Source organism: Poecile atricapillus, chromosome 3, assembly GCF_030490865.1.
Source record: "Poecile atricapillus isolate bPoeAtr1 chromosome 3, bPoeAtr1.hap1, whole genome shotgun sequence".
NCBI classification, from domain to species: Eukaryota; Metazoa; Chordata; class Aves; order Passeriformes; family Paridae; genus Poecile; species Poecile atricapillus.
Window position 1 is genome coordinate 107432848 of NC_081251.1, and position 23884 is coordinate 107456731.

Genomic DNA, 23884 nt, shown 5'->3' on the forward strand with positions numbered 1-23884 from the left:
CACGATATGGGAACTCATCAGGATATGTCCACTCCAGCCACCAAGGAAGGGTCTGGCCGGGTACAAACCCCAGAGCAGCCTGCTTTAAAGCCTGGCTTGGGGATCTTCCCAGAAAGCTGTCCCGAGGGCAGGGCACGGCCGGCATCCCACAGGGATCACCCCTAGGGCAGGGCTTGCACCGCATCCTGCAGCCGTGCCGGGAGGATCCCGGGATCCCTCGCCCGCCCCGCGGGCACTCGCGGCTCGCGCAGGGCCAGTTTCAGTCGGTAACGCTGCCAGGGCACAGCTCGGCCTCGGGAAGGTCACTACAGGGGTACAAGGAAACACCCTGCTGCTGACACCAGCTCCTCGAGGGGCTCCCGGGACGCTCCCCAGCCTCCGGTGCCCAGCGGGTCCCGGGCCGAGCCCTGAGGCGCCGGGGCGGGGCCGGGGCGGGTCAGGGGGCGGGGCCGGCGCGTGTCGCCTCCGCCCTTCCCGTGCCGGGGTCAGCGCCGGCCGGGGGGCGGGGCCGCCCTCGAGCTCCGCTCCCATTGGCTGCCGGGCGGCGGGGGCGCGCGTGCTGACTCACCCGGCGCTGCCATTGGCTGCCGGAGCGGAGGGGGAGGGGCGGGGTCGGCGCTCGGTGAGTGAGGGCCGGGGCGCGGCGTGAGGGGGTCCCGGGGGGGATCCCGGGGGTCCCGGGCCGCGTTCCCTTTGGAATCCCGGTGCCCTCGGGTGCGGCGCCTCTTCGCTTTTTTTTCCTTGTGTTTTTGCTTAATCGCCCCTTTTTTCCAGCGGCGCACCGGTGGGCAGAAAGCGGGCAAGGAGAGGATCAGAAAATAGCAGCCCTCAGATCCCGTAGGCCTGAGGGGCGAGAGCGGTGTGGGTTTTTCCCCAAAACAACCCCAGAAACGCTCCCCAGCCAAAGCGGAGCTGGCGGGAGACGGAAATTCCATCAGCATCCGCTGCGCTCACTGCATTCCATCAGCCAAGCGATATCCACGGGCGGTGGGAGCCGCTCCTGGGATAGAGCCCTCCTTGTCCGCCGCCTTTTGTGCAGCGCCCTGGCCGGCAGGGCCCTTCTGACGGCGTAAAAAAGCTCAGGCATCGCTTTTCAGGAGAGATCCCTGCGGACCTTCCCTTTGAAATGAATGAAGCAGCCCCACTGTCTTCCTCTGTTATCTCAAAACACGGCCACGGGTATAATTTCTGTGAGACAATTGAGGGCTTGGGTGTAGCTGGGAGTTTGGGCTGTTTTCCCGTGCTTTTCAGGCCAGTGGAAAGTTTCCACCGTGCCTAAAGCTGTGGTCGTACAGCTCTCCTCGGTCCTGCCCGAGGATTTGGGATTGCTTCTTCCCGTCGCCAGGGTTAATCTGGATGCGTCGCTGCCACTGGCAACCTGACCTCTGGATTTTTTTGGGCTTGTTGGAAAATGGTGAGAAAGCTTGTTTTCTAGACGCTCGTGTAGCTGGGAGTTGCACTTAGTGGCAGTAGTGTTGTCACTTTGTTGTTAAATATGACTTTTTGCCCGATTGTTCTGTGTGTGGGGGATGTGTGTGACATCCCCGTCTCGTTTGTGTCCGGGTGTGGTTTGGATATCCAGCTCCCTCTGAAGTTAATTGAAATCAGCTGCCTGAATTAGAGACTTCGGAAAATGCGGTGAGATCCCTGGTGTCCCTTTAAATACCCCTACAAATCCTGCAGTAAGCAGATTTACTCTCACTCCTGTGTATTGGCAGGTTTCCTGGTTTCTCTTTAGCATCCAATTAGCTTCTGGAGATTTAATGAACCTGTGAACCAGCACTCGCTCTTTTTTTAAAGACCAATGGCATTGTAGAAATGTAAATCACTGCATGCTGCCTCCGTAAGATAACAAATGATCTGAAGTTCGGAGTGTTTGCCCTCCTCCACATAGTTAGGAAAATAACAGAAGGGCCGTGGCCTGTAAATTTTATTTCATGTTGCTTAACACATGCTTTTCAGATTTAAGGTCGAACTGAGATGTTATTTACAGTTGTTTTTACTGGGCTGACACCTGACTCAAGCTACTAAATCTGGTGGAGGTAACGATGTTCAAATCCCCTTGAATTTAACGTGGCATCTTAAAAATAAAGCTGTCCTGAGGTCGACTTTTGGTTACAGCACATTTACTTTAAACTTTAGAGGCTGCTTTGATGCCTTGTTAAGCTTTTCTTTCTTTTATATATATTTTGAAGTCACGTAACAAGGGCAGGTTTATCGATTACATTTTTTACAACAACCCCGCCTCTTTGTGTGGAAATACAACCTTTCCGAGGGCAGGAGAGAGCAGTGCAGGCCGTTTCTGATAGCGTGATGTGCGTAGGGTTGGCTTTGGTGGCGATTGAGGGGGCTCCAGCTGTGGGCTGGGGGCTGGCGGGGGCCGGGCTGTGCTCGCCCCCTCGGCAGCCGCCGCCGTGCGGGATCAGCTGCCGGCTCTGGGGAGGGGACGGGCGGCTGCGGGGGCTGCCGCAGATTGTGCCTGCGCTGGGGCTTTGGTCTCCCCTGGAGACCCGGCGCGTCCTCCCGCCGCTCTTTGTTCCCGTGCCCGTGGGAAAAGCCCGCTTGTCGGAGGGAGGGGTGGATCATAAAACGAGGCTGTGACAAAAGAGCTGGCGGAGGGAGTGAGTATTACCTTGTTACCCACTTCCAAGTATTGTCTGGGAATTCTTTATCGCCTCTTTTTTTTTTTTTTTTTATTTAAATTCCCTTTTAGTTGAATTTGCTGTTGGTGCTCCCTTGGCTGGTCCCAACCACTCTGCTAGTGTTTCCCTGCTGCCAGCACCTTGGTTTGGGCTGGGTGTCCTTCATTTGGCTCACAGGTTATCCTGCAGCAGCTCCTCACTCAAGCCCAGTTAGTGCATGTATTTCCATTAATTAATTTCCCAAAGAGTTAATTTCATGAACTGAGGTAGAAGATGCAGAGCTGAGCGCCGGGTTTGTGGTTTACAGACTCCTACCTCCCCCTCTAACTTTTTATAGCTGCTTCTTGCTTCTGGGTGGCTTCTGCTTCAAGGTTTTGGGTTCGTACCTTTAAAAAGTGCTTGGCTTTCCACCCCAGCAGCCTTCAGGGCTCAGCCATGCCAGGAGGTGCTTCATGTCCCAGTTAATGATGTCTCATTTGGACCCAGTGAGTTTATGGTGCACAAACTGCTGGTGGCATTGGCCATCGGTGGAGGATTCCAGTGCCTGGTATAAAGCCCAGTTTGTTCTTGGCATGGCCATCCTTGAAAGCAGAAATGCTGCTGAGATGTGAGGGTTTGCTCCTTCCACTGTCCCACCTGGCATATCAAGATGCTTCTTTATGAATTTTGGGGTCTCACCCAGATTATGTTTAAGCTCTTTATTACTGGGCAAACCCAGTTTCTTGGCATGGAGACAAGGGGATGCTGAGATGTCATTGCTGTGTGCTGTGTATTCCAGAGAGCCCGAGGCTCAGTATCAACCTGCAGAAGAAGCTCTGTCCTGATGGCCGTGGATGTGGGAAAATCACCTTCTGAAGAGTCATTGAGCGGGAAGGCCGAGGGCAATGGCAGGTGGGACGGCGCAGACACGGAGATGGACTTCCTGGAGCTGGCAGGGAGCCTGCACCAGCTTCTAGGGACAGAGGAAGCCAAGCCCAGCCTGCAAGGCACAGAGAGCGTGGCAGTGAGCAGGCACAGTCACATGGCCACTGGTGTTACCCAGGAAGGCTCAAGCTGCCACCCAAAAGTGTCTTCAGCATTTGTGCCCAGATTTTCCAGAGCAAGCGCAAACTCCTCAGGGAAAGGGGTGTTAGTGGACAGAGCTGCTGATGGTGGCCCTGTGCCTCGTCGAGTTGGCCACTGGTTCCTCTCTTCAGAAGAAGAGCAGGTGAGAGGGTTTGGACCTGCAGGTGTTGCTGCACCACGGGGAGGTCCCAGGAGAGGTGGGGACTTGTTTGTCAGGGCTGTCCCAGGGCTTTCCATCTCTCCCAGCCAGATCTGCTGGGATCTGGCTAGATCTGCCCATCCTTGCGTAGACTAAGATGTGTGATGGGGAAGGACTTGGGCTCCAACACCCAAGCTGTTGCTTCCATTCCCATGTTGCCAGTGCAGAGCTGGGAACTTGCTCAGGACAGTGCCCTTTAAATAAGCCTCTTGCTGCCAAACAACTCGTGCAGCTTCCCAAAACCTTGAGATGCCTTTCTTTAAAAACAAGCCCTGCTCTCAGCAGCTGCGGGCCATCCCACAGATGGAACAGAATTCAGCTTCCAGCCTCAGCTCATGGCAGGTCCAGGGTTGGGCTTTTATCTCCATATCCTGTCACAAAGGAACCTTTTGTCTGGATGTTGTGCTCCATTTCATGCATGGCTCTCTCTCCCTTTCCTTTTCTATCCCATCCTTGAGCAGGTGAAGGCATCGGGCTCTTGGGACCCGGTGTCCAGCCCTCCCAGCCGGCGCAGCTCTGCCGAGGAGAACATCCTTGCTGGCAGCCGCCACGATGCCCATGTTGGCCGTCGGAGACAAAGTCTGGGAGCTCAATCCCCGAGTCCTTCCACCCCGGAGCTCCTGCGGCCCCAAACCCCGCCCAGCCCCGAGAGCGCCCTGCGGAGCCGCTCCGCGCTGAGCCTCTCGGCTCTGTCCTCGGAAGGAAACGGCCCCCCCGAGGAGCCGTCGGGAAGCTTGCCAGCCAGCACGGATGTCCCTTCTCCTGCGGCCACCACGGCTGCCCGGGACCTGTGCTGCCGATGGGGAGCGGAAGGCAGGGCCCTGCAGAGGCGGGAGCCCTCGGGCCCTCTGCTCGATTACCGCAGCACCGTGGGGCACATCCGGGAGATCTCCTACCAAGCCGATTATTGGGCCTGTGCCATTCCGGATTCACTGCCCCCATCTCCGGACCGCAGCTCACCCCACTGGAACCCTAACAAAGAGTACGAGGACTTGCTGGACTACGCTTACCCGCTGAAGCCGAGGTACAAGCTGGGAAGGATGCCGGAGCCTTTCCTCCATGACTCAGGAATAGGTCTGGACAGCTTTTCTACTTCTCCTGAGGGCGTGTCCAGGTCCACCAGCATCTACGGCCGAGCTGGGCAGGCTCGGGGAAGCAGAGAAAACGGACTTTGGGAGTTTGTGGCCTCTGCAGAGAGATTGAGATTCTCCACCCCAAGGCCTGGAAAAAGAGGCTGCTCAGGAACTGGCTCGTACTATGAACCTTTACCTGTTGCCAAAGCATCATTTGCAAGAAGTGCTTCCTCTCATCCTTCCCGAGGTTTTGCTCAGGATGTAAGGGTGGAATCATCTGGGCCAAGCTCACCTGGGGGCCCTGCTGCCAATGGGAGAAGCTGGGATACCGGAGGAAGCCCCTGCCCAAACTACACAGGGCAGGTGAAAAGCACCAGTAGGTTTTTACCCATCACAGGAGTGCTGCCCCTGAGGAAGGAGTGGGAGGGTGATGAAGAATTTCTTTCCCTGCCTCCGAGACTGCAGGAGCTGGAAAGGCTCGCTCAGTTTTTGTCCAATCTTTCCTTAACTATAAGGACGCCCGGGCACGACCACCATAACCTTCCACATCACAGCACCAGCAAGCAGCCCCTTTCATCCAGGCTGGCTCCTTTTGGAGAAGTGAGAGGTGGGGGTGACAGAGGGAATACTGAGGGTTATGCTGGGCTGTGGCAACACCACAGCTCCCGAAAGCCCAGCTGTGAAAACACAGAATCTGATGGCTGGATCCATAGGGATCCTCCCCGGGGGCTTCATCTACCAACTGGTCTCAGGGACACATTGGATGGGATGTGCCTAAATGAACCACGGGTCAAAGGGCATCCAAAGAAGAGCCAGCAGAGCGAGTCCCTTATCCAGTGTGTTAAGGTAGGCTGAGACCAGAAATAAAGTTTATTATGGGAAGATCTCGTATAAAATGTGCCTGTCTTTATGGCATGATTAATTAAATCTTCTCATTCTGCATGATGTGTCCTGCCTGGCAGCTGGTGGTAATTTATGCAGGGGGGCTCACCAGAGCAGATAATTCCTTCTGATGGAGCAGGAGCCTGCTTTCCCTGGGGCTCAGTGTCACAGGCCAGGATGGGTGGAGGTGTGTTACTCAGCTGGGTCCCCCATCCCACCTGTCCTGCAGCACTGCTGCACCAGGCAGGAGCTGCAGCAACTCTGAAGGGTTTCCTGATTATTTTGTGGATTATTAAATTTGTCCCAACACTGTGCTCCCACCCTCCTCTCCATCTTCTTCCCACCCCAGTGCTGGGACAAATTTGGAAATGATGCTTGGCTGTTTGCACAAGAGTGTTATCATGCTCATAGCTGCAAACTCATCCCCTCCTCTGGTATGGAAATAACTCTGCTGTTTTAAAAGGGTGTTCTCTGTATTTGTCATGCCAAATTGCAGTGCCAGGGAAAAGCACTGCTTTATGGCAAACTCCTGAGTAGCAGGAGCAGGTCTTAAGCCTGATTTTGGTGCCAGCAGAAGCCCCTGGGTTTCATACAGCATCTTAGAAAAATAATCCCTTACCGAGACGCTTTATAAATAAATGAAAGCACTTAATTGAACGAGACAATCCCTTGGGGAAAAGCAACTGCAAATTAACTGTATGGCTCTGGTGAGGAGGCAGATGAGGATATCTCTTGGGCTGGGAGGTGGTAGAGGCCAACCTCTTCCTTCAGCCTGGGTTTTACCAGCCTACAGCACCTCTCCAAGCAGACATTTCATGGTGGCCCTCGATTCTTGCCACACAATGAGTGCTGGAGCTGTTCAGGAGTTTAAGTTAATTTTTGCCTTTTTCCCGTTGACCCTTGGTTTCCCAGCCTTAGGTGTGTGTGCCAGGGCTGGTGAGGAAAAGGGAATAGGTGCTTTCCAAAACACCACTGGCTCACATTTTCGTGTCCCTGCGCCATCTCTGTTGCAGAAATAGATCCATGACCCCTTTTTTATGCTTTGTTGAGCAGATGTTTTGCTTCCAGCTGGAAGAGCTGATCCATTGGCTGTACAGTGTGGTGGATGTCACAGGCAGCTGGGTGCCACCCTCACCGGATGCCGAGAGCGTGTTGGCATCGCTGCACCGCTACCTGGTGGGTGTCACCCTTGCTCTGCTTCCTCCCCTCTCCTGTGCTGCAGGCAGCAAGCAGTGGGAAGCCAGGCATCACTGGAATGGTCCAGGGTGCACTGGGTTTGCAAAGCCAAATTTGGGAGCACCAGGAACCTGCTTGGAGGAAACTGCTGCCTGGGCAAGCTGCCACAGGTGTGCGTTTCAAAAACCCTTCTAAGAAACGCTGCTCTTCTCCTTGCCTTGCCAGGAGTTCAGGAAAGATGTGGCTGACCACCGGAGCCTGACTGAGAGCGTGCTGGAGAGGGGAGAAGCTCTGCTGGACTGCATGGCATCGAATTCACCAGGTGAGGAGGAGCACTTGTGTCCATGAGCAGCCCCATACAGGTGGTGCTGGCCAAGGCATCTGACCCCCAACATCCCTGTCCCAGCCTGGCCAGCACCACAGCACACGTGGAGTGGTTACTCTGGTGATTTGGAAGGGATTTCTAAAGGGTGAGCTGTAGCTGCAGTCACCAAAGGGGCTTTAGAGGTTGAATGCTGCATTATGGATGGGTTTTCTTGCACAGTTCCAAAGGTTTTCTTTAAGACCCCCCATTTTTGCATCTTCATGATGAACCTGGAGCCTCCTGGGTCAGTCCCCTCCCCCTGCAAATGCTGCATCACAATGGGAATGGGATGAACAGCACATTATTGATTTTTAACACTTGGTTTCTTTCCAAAGTCTGCCTGGACAAGCAGAACTCTCAGCTCTGAGACTGAATTACTGCATTCCTGTCAGCTCCATTCAGACATTTTTGCTTTCCAGCTCTGAAAGACACGCTGGGTTTGATTGCCAGACAGTCGGAAGAGCTCGAAAGCCACGCGGAGCACCTGTACAAGTCCATCCTGGCAGCTGTGGGCAAGGACACGGGGCAGGACAAGGGGGCTGCAGCACACGGCTGCTCCCTGGGTAAGCAGGGGCAAACCAGCCTTGCTGCAGTGGGCAAAGAGGAAGAGAAACACTCGAATTAGCAAACTCCAAACATCAGGCTCCATTGTTATTTCTTTGATTCTGTTTGGAAAGCCTGAGAAGGCAGCAGGGAGGCTCAAAATAGATGCCCCGTCGTGTTTAACCATGTCAGGGAGGGAGCAGTGTGGGTGAACCAGCTGATGAAACCCAAGAGCACGAGGGGAGCGATGGCAGCTCTGCTCTGCAGGGACCCAGCAGGCAGGTCCCTGTCACTCAGGGCTGGGGGACGGCAGCAGTCCAGCACAGACACCTGCTCTCCCCAGATCCCTTGCACAGCACAGGGGAGGTGAGGAAGGGATATTTTTTGGTTTTGTATTTTCTCAGAAACGTTCTGGTTGCTGTATAATGGTGGGAAAGGGAAGCAAGTGATTTCAGGTATAATATAGGGGCAAGAAAACTTGTTTGCTTATTTCCTGACCGTCTCCCTTCAAAGAAAACTGGAGGCAAGTGTTTCAGGGGTGTCAGCCTCTTAGAAGAGAAAAACAGTGTCTTAAGTAGTGTTTGGTTTGTTGTGGTTTTTGAATTGCTGTCTCTACCCAGCTTGTACTCTCTGCACTGGTGAGATGGGGAGCAGAGCATGGGAGTTTCTCTTTGCCAGACTGCAGGCAAAGCACTGCACCAAACACCTCATTTTATTGCAGGTGCTGCCTCTGTCAGACCTAGGCTGCGTTAACCCACCTCATGAGGGCTGAGAAGAATTGCAGCAAGTCCCAAACCACCTCCATCACCTCTCCAGAGATGCCAAAATCTGTGTCCAGTTTCCCAAGGGGCTGATTTCAGCGTGGGTTTGTGCCATGGCTTGAGAAAGGTGCGCTGTACAGCAAGTGTGCTGTGATGTCCAGAGCTGTGTAAGGAATGTACAGCTGGCCTTTTCTGGTTTGTTTTTTTAACATAGCTTCCCTTTTTTTATTGAAGTGGGCTGTTCTGTGTTAGCAAAACGTCAGGAACAGTTTTTTAACTGAGCAATCCGTAGTGTGCTGTGAGCTCGCTAAGTAAAGCCGTGTGATTTTAATAGCCCTGTTCTCATGGTTTGTTTATGCTCGTCAAAAATAGGTGTGAGAAGCCAAGAAATAGCAACCCCTTCTGGTTCTTGGGAGCAAACTGAAGGCCTGTTTATAATACCACTCCCTGCTGAAGCAGAGCCTACTTAACTTTCCATTTTGTTATTCATAAACACAAAAAGCCATAATACTGAATCCAAATAAAATAATAAACAGGAGAGTTCAGGCAGGGAGGAGCCAGGTTCTGTGTGACCTGCTGGTACCTGCTGCTGGCAGGAGCTGTGTCAGTGCTGTGCTGGTTTCCCAGGGTGAAGAGTTGTGCCTTCCCCCTTTCCAGCTACTGCAGTTAAATCACTGCTCAGAACATTCATCAAGGGTTTCCAAACCCCTTCTCCAGCAGGAAAAGGGCAGCTCTGAAGCAGCATAAGGTAAGTGGCCAAAAGAAGTTAGAGTGTTGGTACTTGGCTTTAATTAACCTTTAACCTGAGTGGTGATCATCATTCTTGTGCAGAATACATCATTTCCTCCCATTCCTGTGAACAGAACACAGAGAAGTTTCTGTTCTGCACAAGTAGAAGGTTCTGCACAAGTGAAAGCAAAGTTAAACTGAAGCAGTTATGGCAAATAATTCATTGTGGTTTGGGGGGGTGGATATTCTCCCATGTTCCACATCCTCAGCTCGAAGGGCAAGTTTCTTTGGCCCAGTGTCAAAAGTATTCAGTATTTGAGCTCACAGGTAAGAAACTGCAGTGCCTTTTTCCATGAGTTTTAGGCTTGCTCTACTCTCCTCACACAGCTCAGCCTGACAACCCCAGGCTTCAGCATGGAACAGCACCAGCCCAGTGACCCATTTGTGTCTGAGGGGGAAACAAAGAACCACCAAACACCTGGTGTAGCCCAACTGGTTTTGCAATGCTTTTATTACTGTATATATTAACATTGGTTTGGATAGTATGTAGCAGGCATCTCGACATTGAAGTTCATTTGTGCACTCTCTGCAGGGAAGATGTTTTACCCTCAACACACCTCCTTCTGCTTCACTTCCTGATCTCAGCAGTGCTCACTGCTCCTTCTGCTCCTGAGGAGCAGCAGGTCACATTTATAATGAATTATACCAACAAGCACATCTCTACTAGAAAGCACATCACTTTATTGTGAAGGTCTCAAGTGGAAGAGTTCAACTTAACCATGACAATACTTTATGTATTACAATTGCCTGTTGATTTATGCAACTATGTTGAAGAAAGCTGTTAGCCAAAGTCACCCCCCCCCCCAAAAAAAAATCAGAGGATATTTGCACCAGTTTTAGTTTATACCTCACAACATACCTAGGCTATATTTTTACTATCACAGGGTGTATTTACTACTAGGGGAATGTTACATGGTCTTTCAAACATGAGACTATTTACAGAATAGGCTGAACATTTGAGTTTAGATAAAGCTGAACAATTTTACATGTATAGGAAGTGTTATAGGCTAGCTTTCCTGTGGCTTTTAGCTAGACATCAGGCACTAATGATTTGATTAGCTCTGTACAAAGAATCACACACCATCCAAAACCTCTTGGCTGCTGGTTAGTTCCAAATTGTTTGAGAAAGCGCCTACTTTGAGCAACAGTTTGGTGGGGGCCTTGCTATCCCCATGTCACCCTCCTGGTGCCTCGCTGCAGAAGGGAATAGAAGCTAAGCTGTTGCACTAAATCAGAAGATATTGATTAAAAGAGGATGGAATTAACAGTATATAGAAAAGACATAATATACTGGTAGAAAGTTATACCTCCTCAAGGTTACACTGAAATCATTCACGTTAGGGAAATACTGTTCTCTCCCCTGCTATGCAAAACCGACGGGAATTCCCTACCTCGAGTCCTTGAGAAATAAATTAAGTTCCAAGACTAAGTTAGGGAACTGTTGTACATTCAGAGTGCGTTATGCCTCATGAACCTTGGCTGGGTGTTTCTGGTACAGCACTCGTGCCTTAAGCACCAAGACAGCTCAGGCTTTGGGGCCACAGTCACTGGGTGAGTTGCAGGGAAGGTCTGAGAGCCATGGCTGCACACATAGATATGTTGTTTTGTGCACAATGCAAGCCTGATTTCCCCCTTAGCCATACAAATTAAGACAATATTTATCACCATACAGTTTGATATTACTTCCAATAAGTACAATATTTATTAAACATTTCTTCAGTTTTGTTACATATTGTGCAACAAATTACAATATTCTGCAGCCACAAATTATATGCAGAGTATGAAGAAACTATTAATCAGATAGTGTGATCTCTCCATTTATAATTCTACAAGAAGGAACTAGCAAATCAGATCTTACATATATCTTACTAAATTTTATGCATGGAAAGTGACAGACACTGTTGTGCTGTTTGATACAAAATGGCTAAACTTCATCTTCAGAAGACTAAACCTGACATCTAAACATGCCAATAGAAACATCAAAACAAAAATACATCCTAACCAACCACAGGAAACAGTCTGGTATCAGGAAAAGCAACAAGGATTACACGTTTATAAACCAGCACACAAAGGTTTAAAACAGTTCTGAAAATGAAGTTAGCTGTCTTGAGTCAAGGGAATAAAAAAAGTCAGTATTGACCATTTACAATCTCTGACCTTTGTGGAGACGGTAAGAATCTGTTGTAGTGCAGCTACATACAGTACAATTCAGGCAATTTTTTTTTTTTCACTTGGGTTCAGATTGCAAATTCATTGTTGTGAGACAAAAGGGGGGAGGCAAGTTTTAGCAGCAACCTCCACTAGACTGCTTGACTGGAGTGCTCTGAATTTTAACATTGGACTTCTCTGCACCACCAGCTGTCGCTCCCGGACCCATTCGTTTTTTAATCTCGGCAGCCATGGTCATGAAAGACTGTTCTACATTTGTGGCATTCTTTGCACTGGTTTCCAAAAACGGAATTCCAAGAGAATCTGCAAATTCCTGCAAATCGAGAAATAGTGAACAGTAAGCTCATACTGCAGGTTCCTGGATCCCTCCCCACACCCCATCTCCAGTCTGAGGATGATTTGCAGGGCAGGGGGTCATTAAACTGCCCCCATTTCTGGCACCAGGACACCTCTCTGCACTGGAACATCGGTGCATGACAAACCCAAGCAGGGGCTCAGCCAAGCAAACACATGAGCCCCAACATACCTTTGCTGTTGTATAGTCTACTACTTTCTTTGTGGTCAGATCACACTTGTTCCCCACCAACAACTTGTTGACGTTTTCACTGGCATAACGGTCTATCTCCTGCAGCCACTGCTTGACATTATTGAAAGACTCCTAGGAGATAAGAAATCTGTAAGCAAGGCCCTTGATAAAGAGCAAAGTTCAGCACTATTCCTGTGGTCATGACCAGGAAAGAGCATGAAGAACTGCACTTATCCATGTGATTCACAACCGTGGGAGAGGACCCTCTAATGCTGCCCAACTCTCCTGATGGCCCCAGGACAGGTCAGTCACCACAGGGCCCGTAGAGCTCCCGTTCCCAGCCCTACACAATCAGCCCTTCCTGTACTCTTCCCCCTGTCACTTTTCCCTGCTCCACATATTGAATAGTCAACATCTTCTACCACCTGGGACTCTTCCTCCTCCTGTAGCAGAGGTAAGAGACACGGCACACAGCTGAAAATAGATGCATCCCACATATTTACAAAGCATCAGGTATTAGGTGCAAGCTACCTTGTTGCAGATATGCTGGAACAACCTCTGACTCCAGAAATGCTGGACTGATATTCCAGTTGTTGACTGAACACAAGCGTTCTTTTTCTATTAATTCAGGAAACCCTATACTTTCCAAGTGCCCTTCAAACAACTGCACCAGTTTTTCAGAGATCCTTTCAGAGAAAACACTGGCTCAGTTGTATCCTGCACACAGGCTGATAATTTTCTGTTCCAAATGCCGGTCTTCACTGCAGACCACAGTTCAAGTACATTCAGAAATCTTTCATCATCTTCCATCAGTAACTCAGACTTCCTGCTACCAAAGGCAGGGTGAGACGTATTCACACAGAACAATCAGTTACCTGCTCACCAAATTTTAGGTCAAGCCTAAGATACAATTGCTTAGGAGCCACAAATTCTTTATTTCTGTGTTCTATTGTATTTGCCAAACCAGAGGCAAACACACATACATTTAGCTTGGTAAGTCTTAACACAGCCTGTAAAACTGTGTCACTGTCTCCTTAGGATGTGCCCAGCTCTTATAATTCCCAATTTACTCATCAGCCTGGAGAAACTCTGCAGGCACAGGTTTAACACGTACCTGATCTGTAACATCATACACAACTATGATGCCATGAGCTCCTCTATAGTAACTGGAAGTGATAGTCCGAAACCGCTCCTGTCCCGCCGTGTCCCACTGCAAGACAAGTGACAGGGTCAGCTCCTGCAGTGTGGCTGAGCCAGTGCTCTACATCAGCTTCCAGAAACACAGCTCAGCAGAGCAGCCATCCAACTACAACCACATCCATGCCACAGCTACAGCAGTGGCTCTGAAGCTGTATGCATCAAACAGGATTTGAGATCATGTATTTTAACTGAGAATTACACTCTGTACGTCCTTTTCAAAAGTGCTCATTTGTTTGGTTTCAACCAAGTGTAGTCAAGAGATCTCTCTGGGGAAAACATTAAGCAGTTTTGACCCATGAAGAAGCCACGGTTCAGTGGTCAGAAGAGCAAACACATGCCAGGACTTGAAAACCTGCTAGGAATAAGGTCAGGGAGCTGCAGGTCTCTAACATGACCACTCCCTTCAACTTCCTTGGCACACAGGCTTCAGCAAAGGTATTTAAGGCAACAACTCAAGCCAAACTTGGTTCCCTTTTCCTGCTGCGAGAGTTAAGGAAGGACATAAGGTGCTTGACCTCTTCTCCCACCCAGGACATAAGCAGGACTCGCCCAAATATTTCTCTCCCTGGAGCTGTGTCAAGAACAGGGCTGTCTGTGTATTAAAAACAGACAGACAGATTTCAGCAGTGACAGCATTCCTAGTGGGCTGCTCTGTACTCAGGACAGTTACATTAGAGTCTGGAGGCTCAGGCTTCTGGCTGTAAGCTGGACTCTGCTCCACAACACTGAATCCCTGAGTCATTGCCTTCAAGTTCTGAGAGCCTCTGCTTGAGCTGGAAGCAGGGGCTGACAAGGATTGTCTGACCTTGCACAGATATTAGATTTCATCACACCAGTCACCCTTTTAGACTGCTTCAAGATTAAAGAATTGCCAAGTCTCTTCCCCTGTTTATTCCAAGTGAAAGGCCAAAAGCATAACCAGAAAACACTGCCCAGTGCTAAGGCAGCCAGACCAGTTACAAGCCTTTGTGTCAGTTTTTCCATTCAGGTCAACAAAAGCAGTTTCCAGCACTTAAGACAGTGCAGCCTGGTAGTAACAGCTGCTGTGGAATTCAGGCATCTTGGACAACTGTGTGGTATTCCTGCACTTACACAAATCCTGGCTAAATACTGCAGAACTGCACCAGTTTTGACATGAGGGCACTCCAGCACAGAATCTCCTCTTCCAGGCAAACAGCCTTGATATTAAGCAGCCTTCTTTAAGGGCAGATTGTGGATAATTTTGTGAAAACTGCCTCGCCTCTTGTAACAGGGAAAATATCCCTTGTGTTTGAATGCATTTTAAAGTACAAAGATGACCACCAATAGCTATAACTCTGTGCCCCAACAGACTGAAGCACACAGGAGTTGGTAAGTACTACTTACTATCTGAAGCTTGATTGTTTTCCCATCTAGTTCTATAGTTCTGATTTTGAAGTCCACACCAATCGTGCTGATGTAACTTTCTGTGTACGTGTCATCCTAGGAGAGAGAGTGAACATAAGTCAAGCCAGCTGCACTTCTTCTGCAGTCACCTACTTCATTATGCACCAATCAGACAAAACTTAATTTCCTTGTAAAACCAGCCTGATGTCTCATGGCAAAGTCTTCCACCAAGTATTTACTTTTCAAAAATTCTGCACCTTTTAAAAGCACCAACCAGACTTGTGTTTCAAAAACCAGTCAAAAAAACCTCTTTTCTGGAAATCCTGTTATGTCAGTCCTTGTGAGCTGCAGCATAAAAAACAGTCTTTGCTTCAGACTGAAGAGTTACTTACAATAACCACTTAGGTTATTGAAACACATCCCATATTTATTTTCCTTTGATGGTTCTTCATCTGTGTTACACAGCAGCTACCTAGAACAAGTCAGAGGCTCTGTCTCAGTCACACCTGAGTGTCAGATCCTCTGCTGCTGCAGCTGGTTGCTAAGGCAGGTTAGAGTTACAGCTGGAGCACTTGTGCTGAGGCCTCTGCTCTGCAGCCTGTGTTGATACAGGAGGGAAAACACTGCTTCAGCAGCTTGCAGGGACCTGGCTGCAGTCTCCAACAGGCCTTAAGGCACACAGGAACTGCTGGGTCAGCCTTTGCTACCTTCTAGTGATTGTCAGCTTGTCAGCATGAAGGAAGTTTCTATTCCTAAAGTACCCAAAGGATAGAACTTCAGGTACAATGTACCACAAAAGGCTTTATGCAACCAGTAGGTATCACAAAAGCAAGGGATTCCTCTGGGCTGTGAATGGAAGATATCTTAGGTAATGCGTCCAAGTAAGAATAAAGCATTAAGCCTTTCAGAATGACATGACATTTATTTCCTTAACATTTCAGTACTCCAAAGGGTACGTTTGAAAAGCCTGAAGAAATTTAACCTACAGCAGCAAGAAAACACAGGTGTGGTATGCTGTGGTAATTCCTTATGTCACGGTAAAAACAGCTTAGTTGGAAAAACACATCTCAAGAGGAAAAGGCTACTCAGTTGAAGAAACACCAGATAACAGAGCACAAACTTAAGTTTGCTATCAAAAAAGGAAATTTGGATTATTCACATGAAGCCAAAATAAATTTAAAAGTAACTGCAGGAGAAGCAGGCTAGACTGCTCTGAGAGTGCTGCTCCAGCTGTGGTGTCACTTCCAAACCAGTGCCTCCATACTGTGAGCAGAGCAGGTGTTCATCCTGGTACCAACAGCAGCCACAATGGCTTTAACTGAGGCTGTCTGTACACCCAGATCACCATTTCCCATTCATAACATCAGGTACAACAGGCTCCTTCCAGAGGTGCCCAGAGGAATTTCTCAGGCTGTGAAAACGAAGCCATCATCTTGCAGTAGTGTCACACTCAAGTTTCTAAGTTCATGCCCCATATCCTGCTTCTCCTCCTCTCCTCCATGGCAACGTAAAGCTGCACTTTGGCATAGACAGAGATAAGAAGTTCACTGGACTTCAGCTTTTTCTACTAAGAGCTGTCAAACCCATTTTGCATTTTCTTGTTGTCAGGAAAACTAGAGCCAGAACAGTTCACCAGCAAATATAACATTCACTAAATAAAGTAGAAGGTCTTGTTATTCCTAGAGTATTATTTACATTACTTCTCTGACTGAACAACTGGTAGGTCTTTCTACTGCAGATATCAAACTTCATCTGGCTGAAATGTTCTTATCAAGTAGTAATTGATCAAGGTCTGTACTCTTCATGCCTAATGACACAGCCCCAGAATTCCTTCCATCCTCAGCATTCTACCACTACTGTAATGATGGAAGTTAAATTAGGGTATCTTGTTCTCAAGTAACAGAAAAATTAGAATTAACCTTAGCTGGACATATTGATGTTATTTCTTTCCAATTTAGTCAAACAATGAAATCAGATAGACACAAATTCAGAAGACAGGAGGAGTTTGCAATGCTATAATTATTCTTTGGTATTACCAGGCCCGTCAGACATCAGTCCTACTACCTGAAGGGAAGCTCTTGCTAAGTGCCTCTTTTACATAGTTGCCAAGCATGATCACTTACTGCAAACCTAAGTAGAAGGCAAGATTTCCCAACACCGGAGTCTCCAATCAGAAGTAGCTTGAATAAATAGTCACTGCAGAAGGGAAAAAAAAAAAAAATTAGGTCACTTACTGAAAAATGCTGTCAAGAATGAAGTTCCTTACAGCCAGTATATTATGACTTTTGAGAAGGGTAAATTAATTCACTGCTAGGGAAATCACCTACAACTCCAAGTTTCTGTATTCAGTTTAGAAATTCACAATTTACTTGGTAAGAGAAGTATGAGGCAGATGCTCTGAACACAGCATTGTTGTGTGGAACTGTGCCTTCCTGGCAAATTACTCCCACAGTCCTACCTCAGCCCTTTGTGGTCTAGCTGAGATGAAAATCGTGCTTTGCAATTGAGTGCAAGCCCCCTTGTTTGGCTGAGTGACTCAAATAACACACAGGTGGTGGTAACAGCCTGCTGCCCTCCAGGGCCATTATCTTTGCTCTCTGGACTCAGAGGTTTGATTCCACTGCCCAGCTTCACCAACATCAGGGAGCTGCCAAACCCAGCCATTTCTTTCCTCATATTGAAGTTCCAGCAGAATGCAACAGCACAACTGAATATCCACCTTCCACAACAGACTATGAGCAGTGACCACTACCACACCTGCCTTCCAGGAATTAAAGCAAAGCTCAAGTCATTTCCAGATGAGGATACATCTCTGGGAGATGGCAGGTGTGGTATTAGTAATTCTCAAGGTATAGTGGAAGAATTAACAAATCTTGTGCTTCATGTTGAGTCCTCCCAACATTAAAGAATAATCACACTGTCACCGACCAGCCTATATTTACACTTCAAAGAGTAGTGAAGTTGGCAAAATATGAGTTTTTGTGTTAGTCCTAAGACTAATGGGGAAATTTCATGCTAGAGAACAAGTAACAGAGGAAAAAAACAACCCACCACTTACACTTTTTCTGCTTCTCAAGTACTACGCTAACTAATTCTCAGCTGACAACTCTTCAGCCCTGTAATGGCCAGGACTAAGTCCTGTTCCCACTTAACCACAGCAGTTCTACAGCCATATTTTTATGCCCACTTAAGCAAGGCGAGTAAAGTTTAAGGATATGTGAAGTGCCTGAAGTCAACTGTCCCCACCTATTATTCCCTAGAATCGCCACTGCCTCTGGTTGGCAGGGATCCAGCCAGGAAACTGCATCCATCCCCAGCTGATAACAGCCAAGCAGATGGCCAACCACGGCTTCTCACCACTCCTCTGCTCAAGGGCCCAAGTGCCTCTCACCTGGCTGGGCCCAGGCTGCAGAACACACCCAGCTGAAACCTCCAGTCTCTGCAGCACTTCTGCCAAGCCTAGAGAGGAGTCAGAGGTGCTAAATGTATAACTGATAACCCAATCCTTAAAATGCAACCTTTCCTAACCTTTCCTAGCAGTGTAAAAGCACTAAAGGCATAAAAAAAAAAAAAAGTCAAAGGATAGCCAGCAGTTTACAGTCACAGAATTCACCACTCCACCTGTCAAGCCATGTACTACCACAGGGCACGATGGCTTTAGGAGAATGACAATTAACCCAAACTGTTCAGGGGATGTATGTTACATTACCCCACAATGCTCACATCTCAACAGGTTCAAGCTGCCTGAAGCACTGTTACAGACCAGAAAACTTCTCACCCCCAGTAACAGTTTGGTTCCGGAGGGCAGCAGAAACTCTGCAACCCGGAGACCAAGGAAAAGTAGGAGGGTTCCAGGACCCAGTCCACTGTTACACCTATGCCTTCTTCCCCTCCACTGTGCCTCAGGCTTCACTCAGCTCCTTCCAACTCCAGCAGGAAGTTTGGGTTGCTCAGTCCCCCACAAACAGAGAATTTTCAGCAATCCTGAACTCAAATTATTACTTTCAGCTTGCAGCATGTTATAATCCCCTTGAGAATATTAACACATGAATATTAGCACTGTATTGTCTTCATTAAAATTAGTGGGGAAAAAAGTATCTCCTTCCTGGTGGAGATAAGGCTTCAGCCATAGGTCTGAGATCCACTTAAAAACCTCCACTTGCTTCCAAGAGTAATTCAGGTTTCCCCAGGCCCCAAACATGAAAACTCTGTTACTCCTCGTGCTAAGAGCAGCTCCCAGCCAAACCTACCCATTAAATCTCTTACTCTTCAGCAGAAAACAGGAACAGTAACAGTGTGTACACAGAACAAATGTTGTGATAATACAACAAGAACTCAGAAGCCAAACTGGGTTTGATATCTTTGCTATTCAGCTGTTCCCTCACTTTGGGCTTCAGTATTTCCAGAACCACGGAGACATACAGTGGTGTAAGCCACCTGCCTCATCCCCACCAAAACCAGGGCCAACACCAGCACAGCTGGAAACAGCCTTTACTGAGTTAGCTCTGTCTCTGACCTTAGAAACGGGTGTTGTGTCACAAAAACCTAATTTTGGTGGTAAGACTTTCATCAGTTTGGGAATAATATAAGTAAGACTTTAGGAACTTAGGGTTTTAATTTTTTAGAACACTCCATATTCCAATATTATAGTTCCTTCCCTTCCAACTACAGCCTTAAAAGATACAGCTCCCAAGACCTTTCAAAATATAGAAGGTGCCCATTTAGGGCCAAAAGAACCAAATGTGCAGTTTGTTAGACAGAGTGCAACGCTTGAGACAGCTCTTGGGTATGGCAACAGTTTAAATCAAATAAAATTTGCAGAAACCTATTTCTAGACTGAGCTACACCAATAGAATATTTGGGTAAAGGGGTTCAACTGTAGCAATGCATCCAAAAAGCCACACAGGTTATATGGTATTTACTCCTGAAGAGCCACACAAACATTTCTGAAGCCACTGAATTTTGCTCTTTTAACTTGGGATACTTAAAACTCATCATCTCCTCCAGTTTAGGGAGCCTTCATAAAGCTGGCTGAGCTATGCAGCACAGCCTTCTCCATGTTCCTTGGGAGACAGTGGGAATTCAGGTTAATCATTCAATTATTTGTCACCATTTACATAAGCCACTCATACTTGGGTTGTTTATAACAGCACACTGGAAGAGCATGTGCAGCAAGGTGGGTACGGTGAGTAAGAGTGAGGCTTTCAAATCCTCCCCGTAACTTCCTCTTGCCAGAGATAAAGGACAAAGATGTTAAATGTAACTGCCTCTTGCCAAGAAAAAAAAAAAAAAAAGGCACCTCCAAAACAGCCCTGTTGATGTTTTGAGCAGTGCAGCATCCTCTTGATACACACATGTCCCACATCAGCAAGTTCAGCAGAAAACCAGGAAATCGAGTTGAGGAGAGACCTGGCCAAAACTGTGTGGAGCAAGGGACCCGTGGGCCTCTAAGATACTATTGTTTATCTAATTTATACAAGGAGGCATGTAGGGATTTTTTAAATGCCAGGGAGGTTTTATGCCAAAACAGACAAGGCTAGGTAGTCATCTGTCTGCAGCAAGGAACTGCTGGAATTGGCTTTAATCACTGATGTCAGCTGCAGGTTTACTGTAAACAAGTACTCAGGGCAGCCTCAGTCCCCACTCCTCTACCACCCCAGAAATTTGGAAGAGGAGCATGACTGTCACTCTGATTACACACTGCTTGTGTAAGTAAACAGAATCCAGAAGACACAATGCCACTTTACATGGCAGATTGCTGTTTAGAAAGGTTAGAACACAAACGCTTTCAGATAATTACAGCAACCCAGGAGCTGTCACTCAATTGTCATCTACTAACCACTATCACCCAAAGACTGAAACCCAACTCACTGGTATTCCCAAACACGTCTGAAAAATGTAAAAAGACCCCCCAAGATTTGCTCCAAAACCCACTGAGTTTTCTCATCTGTGCTGGAAGGTATCTAGAACAAGACCCAGGCAGAACACTGATCTGATCAAGATTAACTCTTGATACCACTTGGCTGCTATGCACTGTGCACCACCAGCGTGTTTACGCTACAGGCAAGTTGCAGAAGGGCAGGAAATGCTGAACCTGACATGATCTAGTCACAACAGAGTCAATATTGACATTTTGCTCACTCAAACACCGCCAGGGAGGGAGGAACAGAGGGAACACATCCCAGTGCTGGCTGGGCAGGTGTTTTCAGAATTTGGCTTCCAAACACTAATTTTATAATCTCATCCACCCCTTTTCAGCTCCTTCACTCAATCTAAAAATTAACAGTCCACTCGGCCGTCCCACAGCCCTGAAGCTTCGAGGAGGCTCTCAGAAGCACAATTCCCCTTCAGACCTTTGCATGAGCAGTATCTAACCCTGCAGCTTTAGCAGGAAAGCTGAAGGAAGTAAGTCTTTAGTTAGAAATTTTAACTAGCAATCCCACTGACTTCTGACAGAGTTCTGGCCAGGAGAGAGGATTTGGGGCTGCAACCTGATCTGAAGCTGTGATAGGGAAGTGAGAATGTGTTACATTATAGGCAAGGCACTTCTGAGAGGAAAAATGGATGTACCTCTTATAGGGAAATAGAAGGAGCAATGTCATAATCTCGTAAATCTTACTCCTGTTTTAACAGGGATCCAAGCACACACATCACAGTGACAGGTATTTTCTGTCCATCTCACCACACCCTTCCCATCTCCTCCCCTCATCCTGCTGACACCACCCTCTCAGGAAGCGTCAGTTTAACACTGCGAGTTAATCTCAAACTACAGCTTTTCCTCTTTGTTTCACTTTCAAGAAACTCGGCTGTGCTCACCACCAGGACCAAGCACTCTTCACTGAGAATGAGTCTCTCTGAAAACACTGTCCTCAGCATTCAGTACTTCGTTGCAGGGAACAACCCTCTGTACCAGACTAGAGGGCTGACAGACTGCAAGAAAGAAAAAAAAAAAAATCTATGGAAAAAGCCCCCTCGAACTTATTTCTCTTAGCGGCCTAACACTCTGCAGGCAGTTTTCCCACTATAAAGCTCAACAGTCTGCAAGGTAACTTTGAGTTTAACTCTTGAGAGCCATTAGGACCATGGGGCACCAGCAGTTTGTTGTTTTTTTTAATCCACTGCCCACCTCCAGCTACTGTTTTGGTGTTTTCCAAAGCTACACCAGCAAGTTTGTGATGTAATCTTGCCAAGATGTAACTCGAGTTCCTGGCTGTACCTCCTGGGTGTCACCAACTCCCTCACTAGCCCATGACTACTTGTTTGCTCCTCAGGTGATTTTAATGGACTCAGAGTGCTTGCAACCAACCCCACTGACATAAGTGGAGAGCACAGGAGCCATGGCCACACAGGTCAGGAGCCTCAGCTGTGTGGAAAAGTGAGCCATGAGGACAAAATTGTGGGTGTCTTCCAAGAGCAGAGTCCATGGATATCCAGAGCAGCAACGTCACACCATACGTGCGTTTCAGTACCAGAGCCACTCCAGTGGCATCACGTGGGACAGGGGCTTCACCACCCCAAAGTGGGGTGCCAGCAAAGCCAGCACCTGTGAAAGGATCCTAAACACACCCTACAAAGCTAAAGGGTTGGAAGCCCAGCAGCTGATTTTTTGAACTGCTTTCTAAACTAAGCCCAAGTCCCTCCTCTAACTCAAGAAAGTCTTGAGCAAAATAAAGTTTATTACTCCCGACAGCCTGGTGGGCAGGATACAGCTCCCCGAGTTTCCAGAATACAGACAACCCCTGGGCAGAGAGCTCAGACAGCCCGACTCTCGAGCAGGCCAACTAAAGAAAAAGGCCATACTCACACAACGACCCTCCCAAAAACCCCTTCTGTCGTCACCAGGTTTTCTAAGCAGGTGCTATTTCAGCTGGAAACAGCCCCAAGAGCGTTCTATTATCAAGTCACAGCGTTGCAAAATCTACATAGGCAAGAAGTGTTTTGCAAGAGCCATGTGACACACACATGACTTGCAGCTAAAGCGAAGGGTGGACCCCTGGCTACGGAGCCGCCACCGGCCGGGGGGATCGGCTTTCACAGGGTGCCGGTGTCCCCCCGGTCACTTGTTGGAGTCGAGGCCCCGATGTGCATTCCCGAGGTTCGGGAAAATCTCCGCGGCTGCGCCCCACGGCGCTGCCGTGGCGGCGGATGCCGGTTCCCGCCGGGGACACCCTTCACCCCCCACCGGCCCGCCGGGACCCACCCCCGGGCGGCCGCGCTGCCTCCCGCCCCCCACCCCTCCTCCTCCTCCCCCGCCGCCGCCGCTCGGGCCCGGGCGCGGCTCCGCGGGGACCGGGGGGGGGGGGGGGGGGAACTCGGCTCCTCGGACCCGCGAGCTCAGCGCGGTTCCCCCGCGCCCCGCGGCGCCCCCAGCGCGGCGCTGGGGCGGCCCCGTCCCGCACTCACTATTCGGGGTTCATGCTGGACATGTCCGTGGGGCCCGCGGCCCGAGGGACGGCGAGCGCGCTGTGAGGGAGCGGTGCGGCGGCACCTCCCGCCGCCGAGGCAGGCGCTCCGCGGTGCGCTGGTCCGAGGGAGCCGCGATCGCCCGGCGCTCGGCTCGGCCCGTCCGCCCGCGCCCGCTCCGCGGCCTCCGCGCTGCGCCTCAGCCCAAAATGGCCGCCGGAGCCCGACCAGGAAACGGGGCGGCCGCTCGCTGAGCAGCGCTTACATGGCCGGGGGGCGGCCGCGGGGCGCGACGGGAAACCGAGTCCGCGCCGCCGCCTCCTCCAGGCCGCGCCCCCTCCTGCGGACTCGCTCTCCCGGCGGCCGCGGCGGCGGCGGCAGCGCATGCGCGGTAGCCGGCCTTTCTTCCCTCGGCCCCGTCGGCTCGGAGCGGCGGCCGGCGCCGCTGATTGGTCGGAAGGCGCCGGCCGGGGGTGACGTCAGCGGGCAGACGTGGCAACTCGGGCGAGTCAGGGCGCGGGCGGGGCGGGGGCGGGGCCTCCGCGCGCGAGGCGGGGCGGGGGCGGGGCCTCGGCCGGGCTCCATCCCGGGCTCCATCCCGGGTTCCAGCCCGGGCTCCGTCCCCCGTCCCTTCCTCCATCTCTGCCAGCAGCCTCGGTCCATCCCGGTGCGGCCCGGGCAGGCCATCGTTTCTCCCGATGGTTCCCTTTGCTCGGCGCCCAGCGGG

General features: G+C 49.5%; 2 protein-coding genes across 4 annotated transcripts; one reads left to right on the plus strand and one right to left on the minus strand.

Annotated features, from left to right (window-relative positions):
* Nucleotides 1–594: 594 nt before the first annotated feature.
* CEP68 (centrosomal protein 68) lies at nucleotides 595–9038 on the plus strand. Of its 3 annotated transcripts, none has more exons than XM_058833885.1 (7): nucleotides 595–622; nucleotides 3421–3849; nucleotides 4368–5825; nucleotides 6915–7037; nucleotides 7263–7359; nucleotides 7821–7964; nucleotides 8666–9038. In XM_058833885.1, exons 2-7 carry the CDS (start codon nucleotides 3466–3468, stop codon nucleotides 8695–8697), a joined length of 2238 nt encoding a protein of 745 aa, XP_058689868.1. In that variant the 5' UTR covers nucleotides 595–622; nucleotides 3421–3465; the 3' UTR covers nucleotides 8698–9038. The 3 variants fall into 3 exon arrangements, with proteins under 3 accessions (XP_058689868.1, XP_058689867.1, XP_058689870.1); XM_058833884.1 differs by lacking the exon at nucleotides 595–622 and adding an exon at nucleotides 629–1414; XM_058833887.1 differs by lacking the exon at nucleotides 595–622 and adding an exon at nucleotides 629–1414 and having other exon boundaries at nucleotides 4368–5342.
* Nucleotides 9039–9927: 889 nt separating this feature from the next.
* On the minus strand, nucleotides 9928–23558 carry RAB1A (RAB1A, member RAS oncogene family). The gene is made up of 6 exons (XM_058833888.1): nucleotides 23158–23558; nucleotides 16878–16950; nucleotides 14755–14850; nucleotides 13304–13399; nucleotides 12190–12321; nucleotides 9928–11976 (listed from the first exon to the last, which is right to left on the minus strand). Exons 1-6 carry the CDS (start codon nucleotides 23541–23543, stop codon nucleotides 11779–11781), a joined length of 981 nt encoding a protein of 326 aa, XP_058689871.1. The 5' UTR covers nucleotides 23544–23558; the 3' UTR covers nucleotides 9928–11778.
* Nucleotides 23559–23884: the final 326 nt, after the last annotated feature.

Excerpts from the sequence above, each read along its gene's own strand:
- RAB1A (XM_058833888.1), bottom strand. The coding sequence starts at position 23,543 with ATGCGCTGCCGCCGCCGCCGCGGCCGCCGGGAGAGCGAGTCCGCAGGA. Across the intron at positions 16,951-23,157 it reads TCCAGCATGAACCCCGAATA|TGACTATTTATTCAAGCTAC; the intron begins GTGAGTGCGGGA and ends TCCCTTCTGCAG. Across the intron at positions 12,322-13,303 it reads TGTATGATGTTACAGATCAG|GAGTCTTTCAATAATGTCAA; the intron begins GTACGTGTTAAA and ends CTTATCTCCTAG.
- CEP68 (XM_058833884.1), top strand. Across the intron at positions 3,850-4,367 it reads TCTCTTCAGAAGAAGAGCAG|GTGAAGGCATCGGGCTCTTG; the intron begins GTGAGAGGGTTT and ends ATCCTTGAGCAG. Across the intron at positions 7,965-8,665 it reads AGCACACGGCTGCTCCCTGG|GTGCTGCCTCTGTCAGACCT; the intron begins GTAAGCAGGGGC and ends ATTTTATTGCAG.